At 36.7% G+C, this 22108-nt stretch overlaps 1 protein-coding gene across 2 annotated transcripts in view; it reads right to left on the bottom strand.

Annotated features, from left to right (window-relative positions):
• ryr2b (ryanodine receptor 2b (cardiac)) overlaps positions 1 to 20833 on the bottom strand; it is an 87639-nt gene extending 66806 nt beyond the window's left edge. For both annotated transcript variants that reach the window (XM_088086955.1, XM_088086956.1), the window contains exons 1-25: positions 20629 to 20833; positions 17464 to 17583; positions 16421 to 16525; positions 15116 to 15190; positions 14901 to 14979; positions 14644 to 14756; positions 14080 to 14201; positions 13225 to 13323; positions 13061 to 13135; positions 12430 to 12586; positions 12130 to 12294; positions 11897 to 12018; positions 10029 to 10212; positions 9816 to 9951; positions 8966 to 9061; positions 8688 to 8806; positions 7559 to 7692; positions 4567 to 4808; positions 3566 to 3758; positions 3151 to 3370; positions 2802 to 2906; positions 2508 to 2611; positions 1229 to 1312; positions 468 to 627; positions 84 to 231 (exon numbers count right to left, since the gene is read on the bottom strand). In XM_088086955.1, coding sequence (XP_087943081.1) covers positions 84 to 231; positions 468 to 627; positions 1229 to 1312; positions 2508 to 2611; positions 2802 to 2906; positions 3151 to 3370; positions 3566 to 3758; positions 4567 to 4808; positions 7559 to 7692; positions 8688 to 8806; positions 8966 to 9061; positions 9816 to 9951; positions 10029 to 10212; positions 11897 to 12018; positions 12130 to 12294; positions 12430 to 12586; positions 13061 to 13135; positions 13225 to 13323; positions 14080 to 14201; positions 14644 to 14756; positions 14901 to 14979; positions 15116 to 15190; positions 16421 to 16525; positions 17464 to 17583; positions 20629 to 20676 — 3205 coding nt within the window. In that variant the 5' untranslated portion in view covers positions 20677 to 20833. The remainder of the gene's footprint in view (positions 1 to 83; positions 232 to 467; positions 628 to 1228; positions 1313 to 2507; positions 2612 to 2801; positions 2907 to 3150; positions 3371 to 3565; positions 3759 to 4566; positions 4809 to 7558; positions 7693 to 8687; positions 8807 to 8965; positions 9062 to 9815; positions 9952 to 10028; positions 10213 to 11896; positions 12019 to 12129; positions 12295 to 12429; positions 12587 to 13060; positions 13136 to 13224; positions 13324 to 14079; positions 14202 to 14643; positions 14757 to 14900; positions 14980 to 15115; positions 15191 to 16420; positions 16526 to 17463; positions 17584 to 20628) is intronic.
• Between the last annotated feature and the right edge of the window lie 1275 nt (positions 20834 to 22108).

Genomic DNA, 22108 nt, shown 5'->3' with positions numbered 1-22108 from the left:
TATCTTATGCAGATTACAATAAACAAAACTGAAATGAACGGAGGTACAAATGATCAGATTGACAACAGTATTTTCAGACATACTGCGTTCCTGGTTGAGAGACTCGAGGGTGTAACCGTAGGCCAGCAGGGTGCAGACAGCCTCTCTGACACTCTCTCTGCCCACTCTCCTTCTCCTTTCATCAAGAAGGCTGTAGGGCACGAGGTACGGGCTCCGCTTTGCTTTCACATCCTAAAAATACAGATGCAAAGAGCAAAAGTGGGAAACAACATTTGTCAGGGAACAGTATCAGTGTTTGTATTGCCTGGGCATGTTTCTACTGCATGCTTTTCAATGTTGTAACTGAGAAAAAAGTAAAGAATATTTTTTCATATACTATATTCTTGATATTATTATCTTAAAAATGCAAATGCAATTTTTCCTTAGAAGTGTCTGTACAATGCAGTAATGCAGCACAGAGCATATACCTGTTGGGCTCCATAGGTCCATCCCTGCTTGATTCGCTCTCTGGCCCATACATTGTGATCATTCTCTGCCAGCAAGTTAACCACCTCTTCGTGGGCTGAGCTCAGGAAAACCTTGCTTAACTCTACTGGAGCCGGTCTGTAGCCACTGGGCTGCTCATACCTGAGAAAGATGGAAAAATGGACGTGAGTATGTCCAGATTGGAAAATAACTTTTTTTTTTTTTTTTAAATGATGTAAAATAAGTGGTTATGATGTAGTTGTGCTTTTAAAGTATTCATGAATAAGATCAGGAGAAATAGAGCTTCCCTGGACAAACTCTTTATGAAAAATTAAACATGACGCAAATGTAGGGCTACAAACAACAGTGCCCCATTGTGACAAACTAAAACCCCCAAAATAAATTCACGTGTGCAGGGCTCCAAACAACAGACTGCATTAATGAAGAGGTCGTGGCTAACGTGACATCATACAGACCACAATTTGCAAAACAACGGTCATGCTGTTATATTGAAGACTTGAAACTGGTGATTAAGACCATAAACTCACTCGAAAAAATGTTTATCTAGGTAAAAAATGCAGGGAGAAGTAGGGTAATTTTCTCAGAGTTTGACATATTTTGACTCCTGGCTCCTGCTGGCCAGTAGATAGAATGCAAGTTTACGGCACTTCTGCATTGGCTTCACACAGCTAAGTCTAAATCTTTGATATAGTCTGTGCTGCAAACAAAATGCAATTCAACATAATATTAAACATGTACATACTTTGTTGCTAGTCTCATGTATATGACTCTCTCCTCAGCGTGGTCATCAGTCAAACCAATGTGGAAACCAAGGGCAAGGAGAGTCCTTCAAACAAAAACATTCAACACTCATGAACAAAAGTTTAAAAAACTAAAAATGCCAAAAGTTTCAGTGTTTTGTGGGGCTTTTTGTTTGTTTGTTTTTGAACAATGATTTATTTCATTGAGTGAACATGGTTTGAATACAGTGGATTTCAGCTTCAGTATGTTACATAATCATTGTTTCTTCAAGAAATCAAACTTTGTGACCTCATCATGTCTAAGGTACTATCCACAAATACACTGCAGTCTTGTACAGTTGTCATCACACAAGATATTGTATCCCCACCCACACAAATTTATATATACTTATTATGCACACACAAAAACACTGACACACAAACAAGACACAAACACATACCCCTGCCTGTTCCCCACCCACAGACACGTACATACGTATACCCAAAGGCATACACACACAGACGCACCCAAACACAGACACACGATGAACAAGACAGGATGAATTCGCCACACGTGTTCCTTAGCGTTTTTGGGTGCTGGGTGAGCATTTGAGACTCAAATCTTTAGCGCCTCATAGATTGAGCTCCAGATCTTGTCCAATTGCTTCTCTTTGTTGCAGTCTTCAGTCATTGTCCTTTCAATACAAAGTAACATTTCATAAAAGTTTTCCATTTTTGAAGTGTGGGTGCTTCCTTATTTTCTCAGTTTTGCAATTGGAGCTTCTTATATACTAAAGATGAAAAAATAATTTGTCGTGCTGTTGGGTATTGTATTTTCCAAACACTTTGAAAAAGACAAATTCTTGGTGACAAAAATACTACAGAATTGCAGCTTCTTGAAATTTATTTTTCAATATCATCCCAAGTTCTCCTAATTTTCTCACAATACCAATCAATGTTTTGTGTCCATATGTAGTGTTGTCCCAATACTGTAGTTTCTAAGTTTAATAGAACACCTTGATAATTATTGATATTCAATACCATTATCAATGCCACAGGGAAAAATTGACATTGAGGGCACAATATTCTATTTTTTTAACAGAAAAAAGTGAAAAGGCTATAAAATGACTGCCATGGCTTTTCTTGTCTTGGTTATTAGCAAAGAACAGCAGAATGAAATAAGTGAAGAGCAACAAACAAAGCTGGTGTCAGTGAATCAATACTGCATGAAATGAGTAGAAAACATTTTGAATATTTAGAATTGATATAATATAATAGTATAGTGCAGGTAGCAGAGCTCACCTGAGGGTGTCCTGAGCCATCTGAAGGTTCTGGTTCCTCTCCTGTTCTGGCAGCTTAGAGAACTCCACCAGACAGGGATCATGTTTCTTAGCCTCATCCCTCACCTGTTTGACCAAAGCAGATATTTATTTAAGCCACTCTAGAAAAACTGAAGAGAGCTGGAACAGTCAAGTCTAAAGTCAAGCCTCAGATGGTGCCATTGTCCCACATACTATGTGACAAGGTAATACACATTATTCATTATTTTGTTCATGCAATGTATTTCAATTATTTATGTTGTTTCTCTTTTCTTACGGATCCATGTGTCCATCCAAGATCAATCTTGTCCACTGCCCAGAGCTCATGGATATTCTCAGCCATTTTTTCCCGAATATCCTCAAGTTGTGGGGGCAATACCATCTATAAGGGTTATATGAAATATAACAGTACAGTTAATTAAACTATACCAATATGGTATATATTTAAACACTAACAATTAAGTAGATATGAATATATTTATGTCCAATTTGACATTATTTTAAATCACTACTTGAACTATAAGTAAGCAAATACAATTTTGTTAAATAAAATAAAGATTTTTTAAAAATAATATATAAATTGAAATTTTCAATAAAATCTGTTTGACTGTGCTGATTTTTTTCACCTTGCTGATGTCTACTGGTGTGGGAGTAAAAGTCACTGGAGTGGAAGGTACTAATGGTCCAATGAGCTCTTGTCTCCCCTCTCCATTATCCAAGATGTATTTCTGACATGGCTCTAACTTCAGCTTGACTCTCGGGAGCAGAGCCTCAGAGCACGGAGCAAAACCTGGCGGGGGCAAGAAGCGAAACTCTCCATGCCGTCCCCCGAACAGAAAACGAACCCTGATTTCCAGAAACAGGACAAAAAAATTTACTGTATGCACTGAGGTCCTCACAGAGAGACAGAGGCATGAAGTAAGATAAAATACATAAAAACTTTCAACAAATATTACTCTGTACTATACAAAACTACAATCTACCGACAACAAATAACAAGTGTTATAGAATACAGTATGTGAAAAAATCTCCACCACTGACTGGACTCCAGCAGAGAAGCTGACCACCGGATAAAGAAGTCCATCACAGCTGAAGTTCTCCAACATGCCCTGCACAGGTAGACCATTGACCCTGAAGGAGATGCAGGGAGCGCTGAGGTCTAGACAGCAGCTGACCACATCATCATCTTTCAGCAGGTGACGGAAGGGAGAGCTCACCCTGCGGCCCACACAGCCTGAAATTCAGGAGACAAAGCCTTTTGAAGTCATCTGTGTTCAGATTTCTTTCTTTTCCCTCAACCCCAATCAGACAGCATTCAAGTGCTGCAACGAAGACTGAACGATTTATCATGCTTTACAAGAATGAAACTCAAGCAAATAAAGTGCAAGTTTTCTCGTTTTCTGAATTGATCCAAATGCGGCATAAGCACATCTTTGTCAAAATCAACAGCATTGTTGAACAGCACTGCAAGCATCAGTGCTGCCGCTGATTTATTATCATTACACGCTTTCTTTCTCTCTGCAGGCTTAGAGCAACAGCCAGTAATATGTAAACAATGGCAGTCTGTTATTTCAGTAGCTGCTGAGATTTCACTTCTTCTAAGCAGGCAAATTAAAAAGCATCTTTTTTATTGAATTTCTTAGTTGCTCCTTTTATTTAGGCCTGCTAAATCTCCCATGCACGTCCTTAATGGCACTTAATTAAATGCACTCAGATGAATTTGTACCATTTTGCAAAATCTCTAGATGCTGGTGTTTGTCTAAATAGTACCCTATAATATGTGGATCAACATAACATTTTTTCTATTATACAATTTCTTTACCTTAGTTTGTTAAAGGATTACAAAATACAAAACTCTGAGGGGTCTTTTATCACTTTTTGATGTTTCTTTTAAGCATTTCTGCTGAAGTGATATCGCACCCTAAGTTTTATCCTTTTTTGGTAAGTGCGTGTGTATGTTGCAGTATGTGAGTGAGTTTCCCAAGTAGAACTTATACAGTAGACTGAATCTTGTACAGTATCTCATTTGATTTCATCCTCACCTGACCACAGGTGAAGCCCATCAAAGCCGTACGAGCAGAGGTCGTCTCCCACTCCGTTGCCCCCCCAGCCTTCACCTCCTGTCGGCCTGGGCTGATAGCCCTCAGTGCGAGCCCAGCCGACACGCAGGTGTGTGGGCTCAGATGTTAGAAAGGAGTCGACATGATCCACAACAAGCTCGTAGTACCACCTCCGATGCTGGGCTGAATCTTCCCCCAAAGCCAAAAAGATGTTTGGTCTCATGCTGTGATGGAGTGGTGTGCAGAGAGTATCGAAGAGAGCAAAAAAAGACAGGAGAGAGTGGTGCCTTTTATTGGTAAGATTTGTTATATTTGATTTGATTATGTTTTTTAGTATAGCATTAATTTTAAAGACATGAAAAAGTCTTTGAAATTTCAAGAAAAGTTACAAAATTCTATAGAGTGCTGCAAGGTTGACGCTTTTTTGTAGGCCAACCTTGGGTTAACACCGCCCTGGTTTCCTTGACAAAAACAATCCGATTTTCCTGTTGGATTTTGGATTATTGCAACAAAACAAGCTCTGTGGCAAACAGAAGTTTACAGGGTTCCTTTAGTTTAATGCATGCAAGATTTAAGACTTAAGACTTTTTTTTCCTGCCATTTGGAATTAAATTTAAGAACAATTTTACAATAATCAAAACTGAAGAAAAATCACTTACTGTTACCCTGATATTTTGGTTGGTTATTATTAATTTGGTAAATTATATATATTAAAAAATAATAATAATTGAAATGATTTTGCAGTTTTGCAATTGGTCAGAAAAGAAGTCCTTCTTTGCATTTTAAGACTTTTGAAAGACTGATTTAAGACATTTCAATATAAATTAAGGCCTTATTTCAGATTACTGAATTAAATGCCTTTTAAGACTTTGTAAGGATCCACAGGAACCCTGGTTTATGATGCTTACATATATTGTTCACCGAGATAATCTCCACAAATCAACCACTTTTATGGTTTTTTTTTTAATTTAATACATGCAAGAGCTTCCAAAGTCACAAGCGGGGTAATTACGGACATATTTTAGGTTGTAGAAAAAATAAATAATTTTAATCTCTTTAGCTTGTCTTAACCATGCATGTTTTTCAGATATCTAGCCAAAACACCATTAAAAAAAAAACCAAATGGCATTAAGACAAGGGATCCTGAAGTGTTAAAATTATTGATTTCTGGGTTTTAGGACTCATTCCTACATCACTCTATATGATTACGACTACTACATGCAAAAAGAGAGGAATTATGAAGCGCATAAAATCCTGGAGATATATAAAAATACCTGTGAAAAATTCAGGTTAGAAAACACGACCGGAGTGAGTTAAACAACAATGACTATTTTTGTTGAATCATACAGAATTACCAAACTGAATAATTAATGAATGTGTAGAGAGACAGTCTCTTCTAGATGCTTGTTTGCTTTTTAACTCACTGCCCTGTATAGGACCGCACACTGCATTTTCCTTTTGCAGAGCATTTGGTACTCTCTGCAGTGCACACAGAGCATAACTCAACTCTCACTGGCAAAGCACATTGCACCGTTATAAATATATATAAATGAACAAATACAGAGCCGAGCTCTTGCAGAAGTTCTCTTCAATATCGATGCTGAAACTAAATTACCAGAGATCATTTAGAAGCAGAGTATGACTCACAGTAAGCTGGAGAGGTATGTGGGGGAGAAAATCACCAATATGTTGCTGGAATTAAGCCTGGCCGGTGTCTTGAGATTAAATGCCAGTTCATATGGTGACGCTAACCTTGCCCTTGACTGAGTTCTCATGACAGTAAAGACACAAGGAGAAATGGAGGGAATTGAGAGAATGGAAAAGGGGCGCAGGGAAAAATGTGTGACCTGGATAAGATGTTAAAAGAGATTGGATAAAATGGATCACAAGAGAAGATAAAGAAAAAAAAAACGGGAAAAAGAGGATCTGGAAGAATTGACAAAACATGATGGGCAAGGAGGAGGCGATGGAAAAGAGTAAAGAAATATTGATGAGAAAAAGGAAATAAGAGTGAAAGCAGATGTGCAAACAAGGCATTTAGTTGAATAAGAAGTAAAAGTGATGGAATGAGAAATGGCTTGAGGAGGGAGAGAAAGCCGGGGAATGGACTGAGCAGGTGCAGAGGATATGAAACAAAATAAGCTATAAGGCCTGAGGAACAAAATAGGCTACTGATAGAGAAAGGCATGATAAAAGAAGGCAGCTCCTGAGAAAGAAAGGGCAGATGAAGAAAAAAACAAGCTAAAAGGGAAATGGAAACTGCCTACAAGCTCAGACTGGCCAGTACACTGCAATATTCAGAGATGAAATATGATGAAACTGGATTAAAAAAAAATGTCCAAAGATTAAATCCATGAGCCATACAACCTTAGGCAGCAAACAACTTTTCCAAAATCTCACCGGAAGAGGCTCAGACGAAGACGTCTGTCCTCAGATATATACATTACTGGTCTGATCTATTTAAAGAAAAAATATTGTTCAGAGAGTGAAGAGACAACACTTAAGGAGGCAAATAATTCTTTTCAAATATCTCAAGTGCACCAGAGGAAAGATGGGTGCTGCACTGTGGAGAAATCTGAAGTATTTCTTTTATCAAGGATGTGGACAAAATAAGAAATAGATTTAGACACGAATGAATGGTGCTCAGCTAAGAAATGCATGATCAAATATGAAAAGAGCCAAGGGAAAGAAAACAGTCATTCAGTGATTCTCTGAGAGTAAACAAAAATAAGAACAGAATATGAGAACAGGAACTTCATAAAACACATCATTTTAAAATTTGTTCTTTTATATAAACAGAAATAACAACTGGTTATAATTTTAATTTTGATATATTTTGTGCAACTTCTGTATTTCTGTTGTTTTTGTATAGTAAATGACAAACAAACAAAGTTAGAAACAAATTCAAATGCAGAGGAATGACTCAGAGACAAACCAAAGTAGCCGTATTTAGAGAAAACATCCTAAATTGTACCTGGTGACCTGATTAGCCAGACGTGTTTGGAGCAGCAAGTCTCTGTCTGGCAGCAGATTGTCACAGATGAGGTTCTGATTGGACCGCACAGCAACACCATGACACACACACACAGAGCACAGCACCTCCAGCACCTGGAACACAACCCGTCAGCATTTCATCCAGCAACGGCTCAATAAATACACACGTGGAAATGATCCCACATTAGATCGAAACCTGCTGTTACAGCTGCAATACTTGTTTCTGTGTTTTTATATTGGTGAAATACTGAGTTAATTTCATTTCCAAACAAATGTCGCAAATGCATACAAAACAGTGCAAATGTGCTCTCAGAATGTTTCAATGATAACAACCGATCTGTTTTTCCTAACCGTACTGCCAGAATAGATGTTGACATTGTATGTTTCTGCAAACCATAATTATGTTACATTTTTATGTTTCATTTGTAGCGGATATGTCAATCAACATGTTTCAATTTCATGCTGTGACAACAGTGTGGGTATAGGCTTAGGCACAAAAATCCCCTGCTTAGGGTTAAAAGAACATCATGTTTTGGCTTAATATCTGATTTGGTCGCTACAGACACAGATGGAAACGTCCAGAACTCTTATTAAAGAATACCTACTTTTGTTGCTACAAATACAGCTGGAAATGTCCAGAAATCTTGTTAAAAAGCAACCACTTTCGTCACTCAAACACGGCTAAAAATGTCCCCAATTCTGTTGAAAGATAACCACTTTGTTGCTACAAATGTGGCTGGAAACGTCCCAAACTAATTAGGAAAAAAATGCTTTTGTTGGTCTCAAACATTAGTGTGCTGCTGTCTTGCTGTTTCTTGCCATCCTCCTCCTGATGAGAAATTTGGCGTACAGAAATGTTGATGTAATAAATATAAAATGTACAAATGTAACAAATCCGAAGTTTACGGAAACATACAATGCCAACATGTTTTTTCTGGCAATTGGGGTGATTTTCCCCAAAAATCTAAATTTAAACAAGCTATTGCATTTCAGCTAACAAATGCAGAAATAATATGACAATAATGACAATAAGCTTTTTTTCAATTACAAATAAAGCATACATATTACTTCTCAAGATTTGTATTTCAAACACACACAAAAAGCATTACCTTGTGGTTGCATCCATGCTTGTCTAGGAAAGAGATGATAGATCGAATGTGTCCTTCTTTGATGACGTTGAGTGCTTCAGGACTTTCCACAAGGACACAGTGCAGAACCTCCAAGACTCCTGTACATGTATGCAATGAATCATTACCACAGGGAAAATACCCTGTATTTAATGTCTAACTACTGCTGTACCAAAAAGTATAAGATCGACAGTTAATTTTTTTTAATGTTTAGCAAATCAAAAACTGAAGTCTGAATGAAATTCCAAAATCCAACCAACCACAAGAGGCCTCCAAGCGGTCTAGCCTGCTAATCAGCCAGTCGAAAGACCCTGAGAAATGTGCACAGTTCACACGGTTTCCACGGATCAGAGCAGCTGAAGGAGGAAAAGAGAAGGACTTTATCAGAAGAGGATACTCAAGACAATAATTTTGGCAATTTGTGGATCATTTCAATTAAAAAGTAATAAAAAGCATAGCAAATATTAAAGAGTAAAATATGTATTTGTGTGTAGTGGTATTGAGTCATCTTTACTATGAGGATATGTGTTAATGAGGGGTACAGAGGTTACTGGCCCGGCCAATTATTATTTGTTTTTTAATGATTGCAGATAAAATTAACTAATTAAAAAGTGTAAAGAAAGTGTCAGCATTGGAGGAACTTTGACTTTTTTAAAACCTCAGGGAGCTACTTTTATTTGTTCATTTTTTATTTACATTTTTACTTGACTTAATAAAGAAAGGTGGGAACTTGCTGCATATGATATTGGTTTCATCTTTGATTAAACATTTGCTAAAGGCATTTATACAAAGTTTTGTGTTGGAGTTTGTTATATTTCAAATTCTAAATACTGCCAGAAAGATTTTCATTTTTATTGTAAATGCACAATGGTTCCAAATATTAACTACTAATATTTTGTGTTTTATGTCCTTTTGCTCTATTTTGCTCCAGCGCATGTTTTTGTCTTAGCTCTTAATATTGTTTTATTTATTGTAACTGTGTTTTGTTCTTATGCACTTGTGAAGCACTCTGTAACTTTGTTTAGATAAGGGCTACACAAATAAAGTTATTATTATAATTATTGGCCCTGAAAAAAACAATATTGGTCGACCCATAGTGTTCATTCTTACCCAACAGCTCATAGAAACGGTTGAGGATGGTCTCCCACTCTTCTCCTGTGTCACTCTGAGCCACCTCAGCAAAATGAGAGCCACTGCTACACTGGTGTAAACGGTCAATACAATCTAGGACCAAATCTATCACACCCTGTGAAGAAGAGGAGGTATTCTTATGAAACAAACATATCACATATAGGGCCAATGTATTAACTCACACAGACTTACCTCTTCTTGAAACATGTTTTGTCGATTCTTTAGCGCTGTCATGTTGTTCTGTTTTGCCTCATGGCCTAGCCCATCTGGCAGAGGCTGGAAATAGTTTATTAGATCCTGCAGACTACATGTCACTGTCTCCATTGGCAGGCTGACAGTCGTGAGGTTTCCTTGTTGACTAAAACCATCCAGTTTCCTGAAATATAGATAGATTGTTAGTGACTGGCCTAACACAAACTACCAGACTTTTAAATCTATCATTAAAAGAAGCTCGGGTTTGAAGTTGATGAATATGACTGGCCACAAGAATTTTCTAAGATACTGATATGTTATCATCATTCAGGGTCTAAGGGTATTTATTTTTGTTTTTAAAAAAAGAAAACAGACAGTCTGAGTATCTGAGCCGCAAGTTATTGCATCTTCCTGAGTTTTCTCTGCTTAATTATGCAGTTGCAGCTTTTTAAAAGTATGGTAGTATTCCCATGGTAATTTGAGATTTTCTTCGGGTATTGCTAGGATACTGTGTACCACAAGAAATTTTATTTAAATATTCCAAGATAGCCAAAGTCTGTGGTGATGTAACTGGTGCGTGTGTGTGTGTGTCTGTGCCTGTGTGTATCACAACTTATATGGTCACAGAATTTGAATGTTTTGTGGTACCTAAATCAAGTTCCACTCACATACGTCAAGGATTTAAGCCTGACAGATTATGAAGTTTTAAGGTCTACTTGAAATATGAGGTTTCAAAAATCTGATAATACTATACTCATACTATACCTGCAACACCTGCTGTTTGGATTTTATTTAATTGTGTTGTTTATCCTTAACTTGAACATGTTTAACAGTATTGGGGGTTTGTTTTACCTCTATGTAGTATGTTTTTAACCATTGTACATATTGTAATCCTGACATTGTATTTGTTTCATTAGTCTAGGATGCCTATCGACATTAGGCAAAGGGACTACCAATGCAAACCAGCTCTCCACCTAACTCAGTTTACATTTATCTGAATGTGATTTAATAGACACTGTCCTTTCGCAAATAAATAGAGTTCATTAAATCAGCCAACTGTGATTAAAAAACATAACATAAACAATTCTAATATGCATCAATTAGATTTGTTTTCTGAAGAAATGTGACCATCAGTGCTCTTTGGTAGTCAAACTATGTAGATGGTGTATCTTAATTACTTTAAACCCAGTTTGGCATTTCTGTACTGCAATTTCTTGTTTCATATCAAACCTGATACTGATACATCTGCAAAAAGGTAATACCAGACCACTTATTGGTCTACCCAGGGTTCCTACATCTTAAGACAAATTATTTTTAATGCCATTCTGATGAAATTTAAGTCCAATTTTACAATAACAGACATTTAAGAAAAACACATCACATCACATCAATTACATAGGGTTAGGAACAACTTAGTCCAAATGTTTATGGTACATAAATTCAACATTTTTAGTCAAATTAAAAAGCTGGATCAACTTCTTAAAATGCCAAAAAATAAAACCTTCTAAAGTGGAGCACCTGGGAAACATACTGTATATTATTATAAAAGTATGCATTTGGTTTGCATTGAAAAAAATATATTAATTTGTCTTTGATTGGATGTGGTATATGTGTTGCTCTATTCTTATCTGCGTGATGGTAATTCATTTTTTAAACTTTTGACGGATCAGTTTAAATCATTTTAACATCAATTCAGGCCTTATATTTAGAATAATGAATTAAATGCATTTTAAGACTTTTTAAGGATCTGCGGGAACCCTGGGCTACCACGCTTGGAAACAACAATCTTCACTCAGTCATTCATGGATACTACACTCATTGTGGAACATTGCTCCACTGACTGATGGTCTAGACGTGGCATCTAGTACCTGATAAAGCAGGTGAAGAGGAGAGTAGCACTCCGGATGAGTCTGGCAGTGTGAGATTCTTCCCTCTGAGAGCGAGACAGTGTCAGCCCATCGTCCATATGACCCTCACTGTGCAAAATGGCCTGGAAAAATATCATTTGCAATCATTTCCTCAGTTTATAAAATGAGCCTTACCCTTGTGTTTAATCAATAAAAATTCTCTTATAATGATAATTTTGAACCTGGAGGTTTACCTTCCGCTGAGTCCCTCCCATGCGTGTAGACTGGGCATCGATAGCTTGGTAGGTGAGCCAGAGCCCAGAGTCGACATGCTGAACATAACAAATGGAGTCTCCATATTTGATCTCTGGGAAGCCCATGCCATCGACATCAGCCTTTGTGCCAGTGTCGAGCTTCTCCTGTAGGCCAATGTGTTCATCTGATCACAAATTGATCAACTACACTAATGACCTACAAGTTTTAACTCTAAAGAGCCTTTCTGATTATGAATTGATCATAGCAGCCTTAAAAAAGTTAATTGTGTGACTTCTGACCTTTGATGATCGAAAGCAGAAGGAGGTTGTGTTGATGTCAGCTTTGTCTCGGTCAACCAGATGCAGGCCTTTCTCTTCTGTAAGACCCAGGTACCTTCCAGTAGTCACATGGCAAAGTCGGAAAGGCTGCCCCCAGCATGTATGCCTACCACTCCACCTGGGGAATATCATGAGAATTTTGATTTTATTTTGTTTTCGCTTCAAAGGAAACTGACAGTCCACACCATTTATTTTTCCCTCTTTTTTGTTTCAATGGAAGGGGAGCGAACAAGGGATACACAACCCTAATTCAATTTTGGGCCAGTGATATCAGATATGGTTTCTGCTTTTGTGCACAAAAACAGCAGGACAGCAAACAGAAATTCTGGGCCCTGCTCTAGCAATGAACAGCATCAAATAATACCAACTCCCTACATGGAGTTACCAACAATCCACAACTATGTGTATGTGTGTATTTTTTTTCTTTTTTCAGAGACTAAGACTATAAAAATATTTCCAAAATATGTTGTGGGGTTTCTTTTTCCAATAATGAGTTTTAAACTCCAGAGCATAAAATACTATTCTTTTAAATAAGAGTAAATACTTCTTTGAACTGAAAGTGAGCAGCTCATCACACCCTGTGTACACTTACACAACACGCAGAATTTCCAGCCTCCAGAGAGAGCGAGCATGACTGGAGACTGAGCCAATCTCATAATGCATCATCCTAGATTAAAAAAAATAAACATGACCACAGGGAGTAAAGGACATTTTGTCTTGCTAACATGACAGAAAACTGGTATTTTTTCAACTGACCTTTGCAGTTCCTCTCCCTGCTCAGTGGACGGAACAGTCAGACATGCGTCACTATGGCTGTGGAGGAGCCGCAATGTGTCGCCGCCATTCAGGTAACCTACAATTAGCACAACCAACACCAGACATATTTTATACTGAAGGAGACACTTTAATGGATTTTTGAAACAGACTATAACTGGTATTTAAACCAGGGTAACTGCTCCAAGCAGGGTTCCTGCAGCTTAAGGCGAGGTTAATTTAAGACTTTTTAAGACTTGGAATTGAGTTTAAGGCCAATTTTCTAATAGCTAAACTTCAAGGACGGCTTTATTTTGCCCAAATGTTTATTGTATCAGAACATATGACTTTTGGAAATCAAAAGTTGGATTATCTAGGTCAAATGTTGAAAAAACAAACCTTTTTTAGAGTGGAATACATGGAAGACAATGAACATATTATATTATCATAAAGGTATCTATTTAGTTTTCCAACAGAAGTGGAAAATATCTGGCATTTCTGGACAGTTTTCTGTGCAATTTTGTGTTTCTCAATCTGCATGACAGATTCCACTATTTGGATTCCCATCATGACAATTTTAGGAAAAGGAATTTATTAAATTACTGAACAGAAAAATAGAGTATGTATGTATGTATGATTTACTGTTATTATAGGAACAGCTGTGACATGTTTAAAAATGTGCATTTGCAACTTGATTATGAGTCATTTCCAACAATAGGGGACATCCCATGTGGCTGGAATACCTCGGTGACCAATCATGTTTCTTGGACACAATACGCAGTTGGCTTATATGATTTTTAGAGATTGAGTTTGTTTTTTTCAATATTCTTAGAAAGCAAAAAGAAAAGAGACTTTCCTTGAGCAACTCCACCTCCAGAGCAAATGGGAGCAACACGCCAGAGTGTCTGCTGGAAGGCTGCATTAACAATCAGGCTGTCACTCCAGCTTTTGTTGTCAAATACAGCGCCCAAGGACAGGTGCTGGGAAGAAACAAAACTGGGCTCATCAACAATGAATACAACTTTTGATTTTTCAACTACAAAAGCTGTTATCAGGAACAATTATGCTAAACAGGAGGCAGAGAGAACATGGATTGCCAACTACTGAGTGAAGTCAAAGAAAATGAAACCAATGACATTTAAATAGTGTTTTCTGATTCTGCAAAGCTCAGAGGGAATCTACAGAAGAAATACAGAGGGAAAAAAAACACATCCAATTTACCAACTTCAAATGTTTAATTAGTGGTTCACTTTTACTTTCGACAGATAAGGTTGTTTGACATTGGATGCTGTCTGGAATATTTACAGCAGATTGTTTGTCATGCACCTATAGGCGTAACAGTTTTTATTTTATTATACACTGCATAATGACGATAACTGCTTTCTATTTTCTAATCATAAAAGAAAATATTTTCTTTCTCACCAGATATCTCTCTGAGGAAACATTGACCAATATGAGGTCATCTCCAACCCGAACTTTCTCACCCTCTGACCTCTGTCTGGATGCTGGGTGGACAGTCCACCAACATGCCTCACCTGAGCCACACACAAGGAGAATACAAAGTTTTTGCTGCTTCACATGATATATACAGTGTGGTAAAAATGTAAATGTCTCAAAGAAGAATAAAAGCTATTTTCATTTGATTATAAAAGGGTCCAACAGCAGCAAACAGCAAATACCAGCTTTTTCCTCTTGTAGACCAACATCAAAAGCCAGCTTGTCACTTGAAGACTGAGACGAAGACAAGCAGCTGAGATACTGGGAGTGAAACAAGCATTGATATATTTCAGTGAAGATGTAAACATTTTTTTTTTTAAAAAAAACTAATAAAACTTTTGGTATAGTAAGACCAACTCCATCTGATTTATATCTGCATTTTATCACAGTGACTCACCATGCCACTATATGAGTGCAGGAACAACACGGCCTGGCCATATAGAAGGGTGCGATGGTTTCCTCCAGCTCCCACCTGTATATCACACACATCACTGAAGTCATATAATGAGGAAAACACAGTAACAACAGTGTGAAAAATGAATAAACTGCAAAAATGAAATGAATAGATACAAAGTCTACCTGAAAAGGTATAACTATCTCTTTTAACAATGGCAACTAATCAAGCAGACTAGAGCAAATAAAAACAAACAAACAACCATGGGATGTGTGATTCATTTTGGTCCAGCTTTACTTGTCGGTGCTGTAAGATTGTATTGACCTTGTTTAGGGAGTTGGAATAAAAACAGTCCAAATACCTCTCAAATGAAGTCTATCATAAAATCATGGTCTATATTATGGTCAACAGCTTTCACAATGGTACAGTTAAAGCTGCATTTGGTAAGTTTTATTATACATTTTATTCACACAGCCCTAAATGAGACAATTAATCTGTGGGGAAATAAAAATCAGTCTTCTGCTGACTCTACTGCGTTGAGCCATGGAGTCTCTAATGCAGATGTGAGTGATGTCAGTCACTCCTCGCAAATGACGTCAAACTGTCAAACAAGGCAGCGCTGATCAATTATGAATCAGTATTCTGTGACTGCTGAACAAATTTTAGTGTACTATTTAGCTGTAAAATCAGACATTTTGAGACACGGCTACAATACTGAATATATTTAAACATGAGTACCAAGCATGACCCACCAGCCAGACGGACTTTATCATTTTACACCTAAAAATGCACTAAAATATGCTATGAAAACATTTGAGGTGAGAGACAGGCAATGCAGTAAGAGAAGTTTTGAATTATATTTGATCAGTGCTGCGTAGTTTGACAGCTTGACCGTAGTACAGGATTGACGTGATTGACAGCTGCAGTTAGAGACTCCCCAGCTCTGATTGGTTGTTGCTTACCACATGGTTTGATTCAAGCTACTTCCATTAGAGATAGTAGGAGTCTGTCTCATATAGTGACAGTTTCAGCAAATATGACACAAAGTTATTTACAGAAAAGCTAATAACTTTATTAAGTATAATAACACTTTCAATTACAAGTAAGGCTGATGTGAGGTCAGTTTAACTTGGCAACTTATTGTGGTTCAAGTATCTTCAAATTCCTATGAGTTACTCATGGTAATTAAATCCCATTTATACCAACATTTTTGTAAGAATGTCATAAGGATACTGAGAAATGGCAAATAATATCTGTTTCAGGAGTGTTGTGATGTGTTGGAAAAGAAAGAAAAGAAAAGACACTCACGTCCGCAGCCAGGTGCTCACTGTGGGCTAGCATCTCCTGCAGGGCTCGAACAGAGAGACACTGGGCCACGACGAAGCCACACACAGACAGGTCTGGTGGTACATTCTGGTAAAAAAAAAATTAAAAGACAGTAAAGCATGGGTCATTGAGGTAAGCTCCACATCTATCTACTCGCTCCACAGGCCAACGGTGCAAAGTAACATGGACCACAGCAAATTGGGAATTGTGTGGTCCAAATTTAAGACAGAAGGAGAAAACTCTGGCACATCAAATAAAAGACAAATACATAAATTATAAAAAAAGATGCTGAATTAGTAAGTAAGAGGCATTAAACTTGAATGAAATGTTGTGAAATATTAAATGTGGTAAGTTTTTTGTTGTTGTAGGAGTCTATAAAAATGAAACTTTTGAATACTTTAGAAAAACACTTTGCAGACACAATAAGCAAACACTTATTAAAACTGAATGTGGAATAGGGCTGCAGCGATATACAGCTTTTAAGGTGAAAGGAAATCAAAATGATAAGAAAGTTGACAATTAAAATCCGGCATGCATTTTCTTGTCTACAATATTGGGAAAAATGCAGTTAGATGGAAAACCTCACCTTTATTTTAGTTAACTTACATTTACACACATGCTTCCATTTAAAAAAAAAAAGTTTCAAGTCTTAATTAATAATAATAATAATAATAATAATAACAATAACAATAATAATTATACAATATTGTGATACCAAGATATCTTCTGAGACGGTTATCATACCATGAAAATCTCATACCAGAACCCTAATGTAGAAAATGTAGAAGAGTGGTCAACTTATCTTACAAGCTGTTGTGTTTTGTAATTGTCTGATATAGTTTAAATGATTTTATTTCTATAAATATCTGTGTTAAAAATACAGGAGACACAGTATTTCTGTACAGCTCAAATATTAAACTTTTTTATCACAAGTTTAAAGAGGGATGAGATGTGACGATAATGGACAAATAGTCTGCTCTGGCAATGAGGAAATACTGTGAAATCATTGAGGTGGAACTCTTTACCTTGCAATTAGAGGTCGGCTCAAGCCTGCAGAGCCTGCTGCCAAATCCCTCTGCTGCTAGACAGAGTTTCACATGTTCCTCCTGGGAGGTGAAGGTACTCTGCAACACCACCTCATCTCCCTGAGAGGAAAAAAAAAAACACACACACACACACACACACAGATGGGAGCAGTAAGCGCAAACTCTGATGTGTGAAGGAGTTACAGATCCCCACACAGAAAAAAGAACACAGAATGAGTGCAAATTAAGATTCAACTAATTTTTTTGTAAAGGCAAAAGCAGATCCATTACAGATGCTTTTAGTGTTAGCCTGAATCTGGCCATTAACAATCACACCAACCATCCCACAAATATCCAGTTATGTAATGTAATTAATTAATTAAAATGAGTAGATTTAGAAAATTATTTTTTGAAAGCTAGAGAATAATGTCTGGGAAAAAAAAGAAAAATGATAGACAGATTAAAATCATAATTATTATTATTATCATAATTATGATTATCATAATTACACACTTAAAATTATGTTAAAGAATTACACATTTTAAGCATTTTTACCAAGTCTTTTTTGCCTTGTCTGTTTGTTTGTTTGTTTGTTTGTTTGTTTGTTTGTTTGGGGGGGGGCGGGGTACTGTGCTTTTACTTTAAGTATGGCTTTCAGGTACTTCATCCAACACTGCAAATATCTAAGAAATAAAGGACAAAACTCCAGATCAAATTACATGAAAATATACAGTGTAAAGATGAGTTGTCATTTGAGGTTTTATAAGTGCCCCAAAAAGTAAATGTAAGCATAGTGCCTATATCAGCAAAGCCCTACTGTAAATGCACATACAGTGGACCTCTTTCACCTAAAATGTATCTTATCTTCATTTAAATGCCAAATGGACCACGTCAAAGCAATTTGGCTTTTCAGATCTATTTAAGGAACACCAGAGAGGGACCACAGACGACTTGTCTCCAAAGTCCAGCAAGGACTACCAACACCTCTCCATACCCAGAATGCATACCTCCATATTCGGCTGATATACACTGTCTGACCCCCGATTCACCCTTCTTTCCACTCTTCATATCAGCAGCACTCTGCAATCAGTCAAACACACTGCCCAATGCTGAGGCACTGTGGGGCATTCACATGGCTAAAGGACTCAGCTCTTCTTCAAGATACGTTGAGTAAGTAAAATTCACTGCGCCACAAGAATTAATCCAATGTCAAAAGTCTTGGATGACAACTGGAAATGCATGTTCAGTCAGCTGCAACTAAATGTGAAAAGTCTAGTTTTGGATGTAAAACTTAGGCTGGTCCATGTATCCCCAATTTCCAGATGTTTTAAAAGAACACCATGCATCAAACAAAAACCAATTAACGTCATAAAAAATAAAAACATTTTTATGACATAAACATTGTTTAGCTTTTATCGTGTTTGACCTCTGAAACCCCTTTTGGGCAAATCCCTCTTTTCACATTACTCACACATCCATAAGCTGTATTGTAGTACTTATTACATCTGGACCTGTTATTATCATCATTTGAACAATAATCATTTAATGCATAATGGAAATAATCACTCATTTCAAGTTTAGACTTTAACTTGCTGCACTATAGTGAGGTTGGTGCTTGTGTGTTGTCATGTGTTCCTCCCTTTGACTGTAATTGTATTAATTTTATTTAGTACATACTTAATTTTTAGATTTTTTTCTATTTTTTTGTGAGTACTGAATGTTTACACTAGGCGTCTAAGAAAAACTGTATTTTAGTGCCATCTATGTCCTGTACATATGGCAGAAGTGACTTAACATAAAGGGACAAAAAGCCCAAGGTACTATTTCACAAATATGATTAAATTAACCAGTGTGACTAGTTTTTGCAGTTATCTGCTAACTAACTTATCATGCTAGAAGATTTGTCAAGATCTGGATGGCTTCCAACCTGGGTTACATCATTTCCAAGGGAAACCCTGCATTTAATGTAATAACGTATGACACAGATATCAACAGTTCATACTGTGGATCAATCATGCATAAATTACTTTATCCAAATCTGGATGCTGGCTTTAGTAACCATCCACATCACTGCCTGTGTGAGAATGCGTTTGTCTCATATACAAAACAGACACTCGCCCTGTGACATGCCCTTATCAGAGGGTAAAGATAACAAGCTGTGAGAGGACAACTTACAACTCGGGAACAATGATAGCATCTTGCAGTGAAAAAGAAAAAAAAGCCATTTGTGGTCTTTTATTGTCAGTGACTGAACTAAGCAAGGTGATGAAAATAGCAAAAATGCTGCTGGGAGCTGTGCAGTAAAAGTAAAGCATAAATACTATATTATTGCTTTAGTTTGTACATTTCATACAACTTATAAATAAACCATTACTTTTTACAAAATTAAAATAATAAAATGAACAACTCTTAATTGCACCATAAGGTCACACTTGATTTTATTAACCCTTTAAAACTTGGTGCAACATCACTTTTCTTGTGCTGCCAGCAAGTAATATCCCACAAATTGCAATAAATTAGTAGGTTTCTAAAATTATTTTTAAAAAAGCTAGAGAAAATGCTTAAGGGAAAAATAAAAAACTATATTCGTAGTTATCATAACTACATATTTTTAACTGCACCATGTTTGTTTTCCCTTTCTCTTTTTTCTTTTTAATTTGTTTATGCTTGTTTATTTGTTCTTACTAACTTTCAGGTATTTTTCTTATACTTTTTACTAATTTCTAGCTAATTTTTGGTTAATTTCTTGCCAAGTTGCTCATCCGTTTTCCCCCCATGTTTTTGAGGGTTAAACAGCTTGTGAAAGGCATCTGAACGCTGCACAAGAAAACTACTGATAAATCAGGTTTTAAAGTGTCAACAATGTAGCCACAGTTAAACTTCAGTCTGTGGATGCAACAAACATGGACACTTTTACCAGCATTTTGTTTGTTTTTATCCTGAGACAAAACACTCCTTAGGACTTGATACACAAATCAACATTTTTAAAATCTGAATTAACGAGTTTTAGGAAAAAAATAAACAATAAAGCACCTTCTACTCTCCAAAGAGATAAATTAGGTTACTACTTGTTGACTCCTAGCTTAGCTAGCCGAGACATCGTTATTTAGCATGACGAAAAAGTTACAATTAAACTACCGTCAGTCTGAAAAATGGCGGACTCACTGTTCGTAGAAACTGGAATTCGTCGTCGCCCTCGCCGGTGTCAGCCATTACTTGAAGCAAACCAGCCACATTAGACAGCCTTGAGGTAGACTTTTACTTTAAGGCTGAATTGGGAGAACTGGGTGAAGTTAAACCAGGGATTCAGCACGAGCTAAGGTGGGTAGCCGGTGACGTGAGGGCGGAGTCTGCCGTCAGGAGCCCAACGGTCTCGTGACCCTTTTTTTTTAAAACAGGATTCCCTTTTTATGCCGGAGAGCTTCATGTCTAGTCATTTTATCTAAATTTATTTAGATTACACATGAGATTTGAGTCATATTTTTGTTTATCCATATATAAAGAGTTAACGCATCATTTTGAAAGCAAACTTTCATTAAATACCAACCAAGTGTGTAGCACCTTTTCTTGCACGCACATTTACATTTTTATATTTTGAACATTTTATCGTAGCATAGGACACAGTTTTATATTGTACACACTTTTTTAATATTTTACACACTTACCACACTCAGCACATTATCCATATTGTATTTTAAATATTCACATATAAGTGCTAATTGTCTATTACTGTATTTCTGTATATTTATATTTTTACACACTTAGATACTCAGTTGCCTATATTAAACACACTTTTGTAAAATATATTTAAATATTTACATAATATGTTAATGGTTAATATTACTGTATTTCTATTTTTACATTTATGTTTTTGCATACTTTGCGCTGGCACTTTATTTACTTGCTATAATTCACTATATTGGCATGAGAGTATTTCTGATTCTGATTCTGATTCTCAGAACAAATCTTGAATAAGAAAACAGCGAAAAGTCAGAATCTTCATAAAAACTTATTAAGTGGGTTTTAAGAGTAAATTTCTTCTTAAGAACAGTTAGAATGAGGCCAGATGTCTCTGACTAGAATAAAAGGTACAGCGGCCAGACACCCATTGATTGGAGGACGCACACGAAACGCCGCTCCAATCACAACCTTTCCTTCGAGGAAAACCTACGAGAAGGAGCCAATCAAATGCAGAGGACTGCACATCCGAATTTGAAAAAGAGCGACGAAAATGGGTTATCATGTAGACACGACGTATTATGTTGTAGTAACATGAATAAATCACACAGAAATAAGGAAGGGATTGTGAAATTGCAATCCCTGAAGATATCACTGCTGATATAATTTTTCTGCAACTAAAACCTCAACCACTTCTGAGCCAAATAAATCTACCAGACTATCTGATTGCTGACAGAGAACACATTTTAAATGCTTTTTAAGTAGTGTTCGCCCTGTATTAAAGGGCCTCTCAATTAATGTGCAACAGCAGGTTTCAGTCTTGGGAATTTTAGGGTTGAAGCTATTATTTACATGTGGTTAGCAACTTGAAATATTTTCCAATGTGGTGACACATCGCAGCTAAAAGACATACGCCTAGTGTAAGCAATGATTTATTTCATTGAAATATTTGTTTTTAATTAGTCAC

Source organism: Plectropomus leopardus, chromosome 13 (assembly GCF_026936395.1).
Source record: "Plectropomus leopardus strain MGB_pleo_1.0 chromosome 13, ASM2693639v1, whole genome shotgun sequence".
NCBI classification, from domain to species: Eukaryota; Metazoa; Chordata; class Actinopteri; order Perciformes; family Serranidae; genus Plectropomus; species Plectropomus leopardus.
This window is presented reverse-complemented; position numbering and strand designations above follow the sequence as displayed.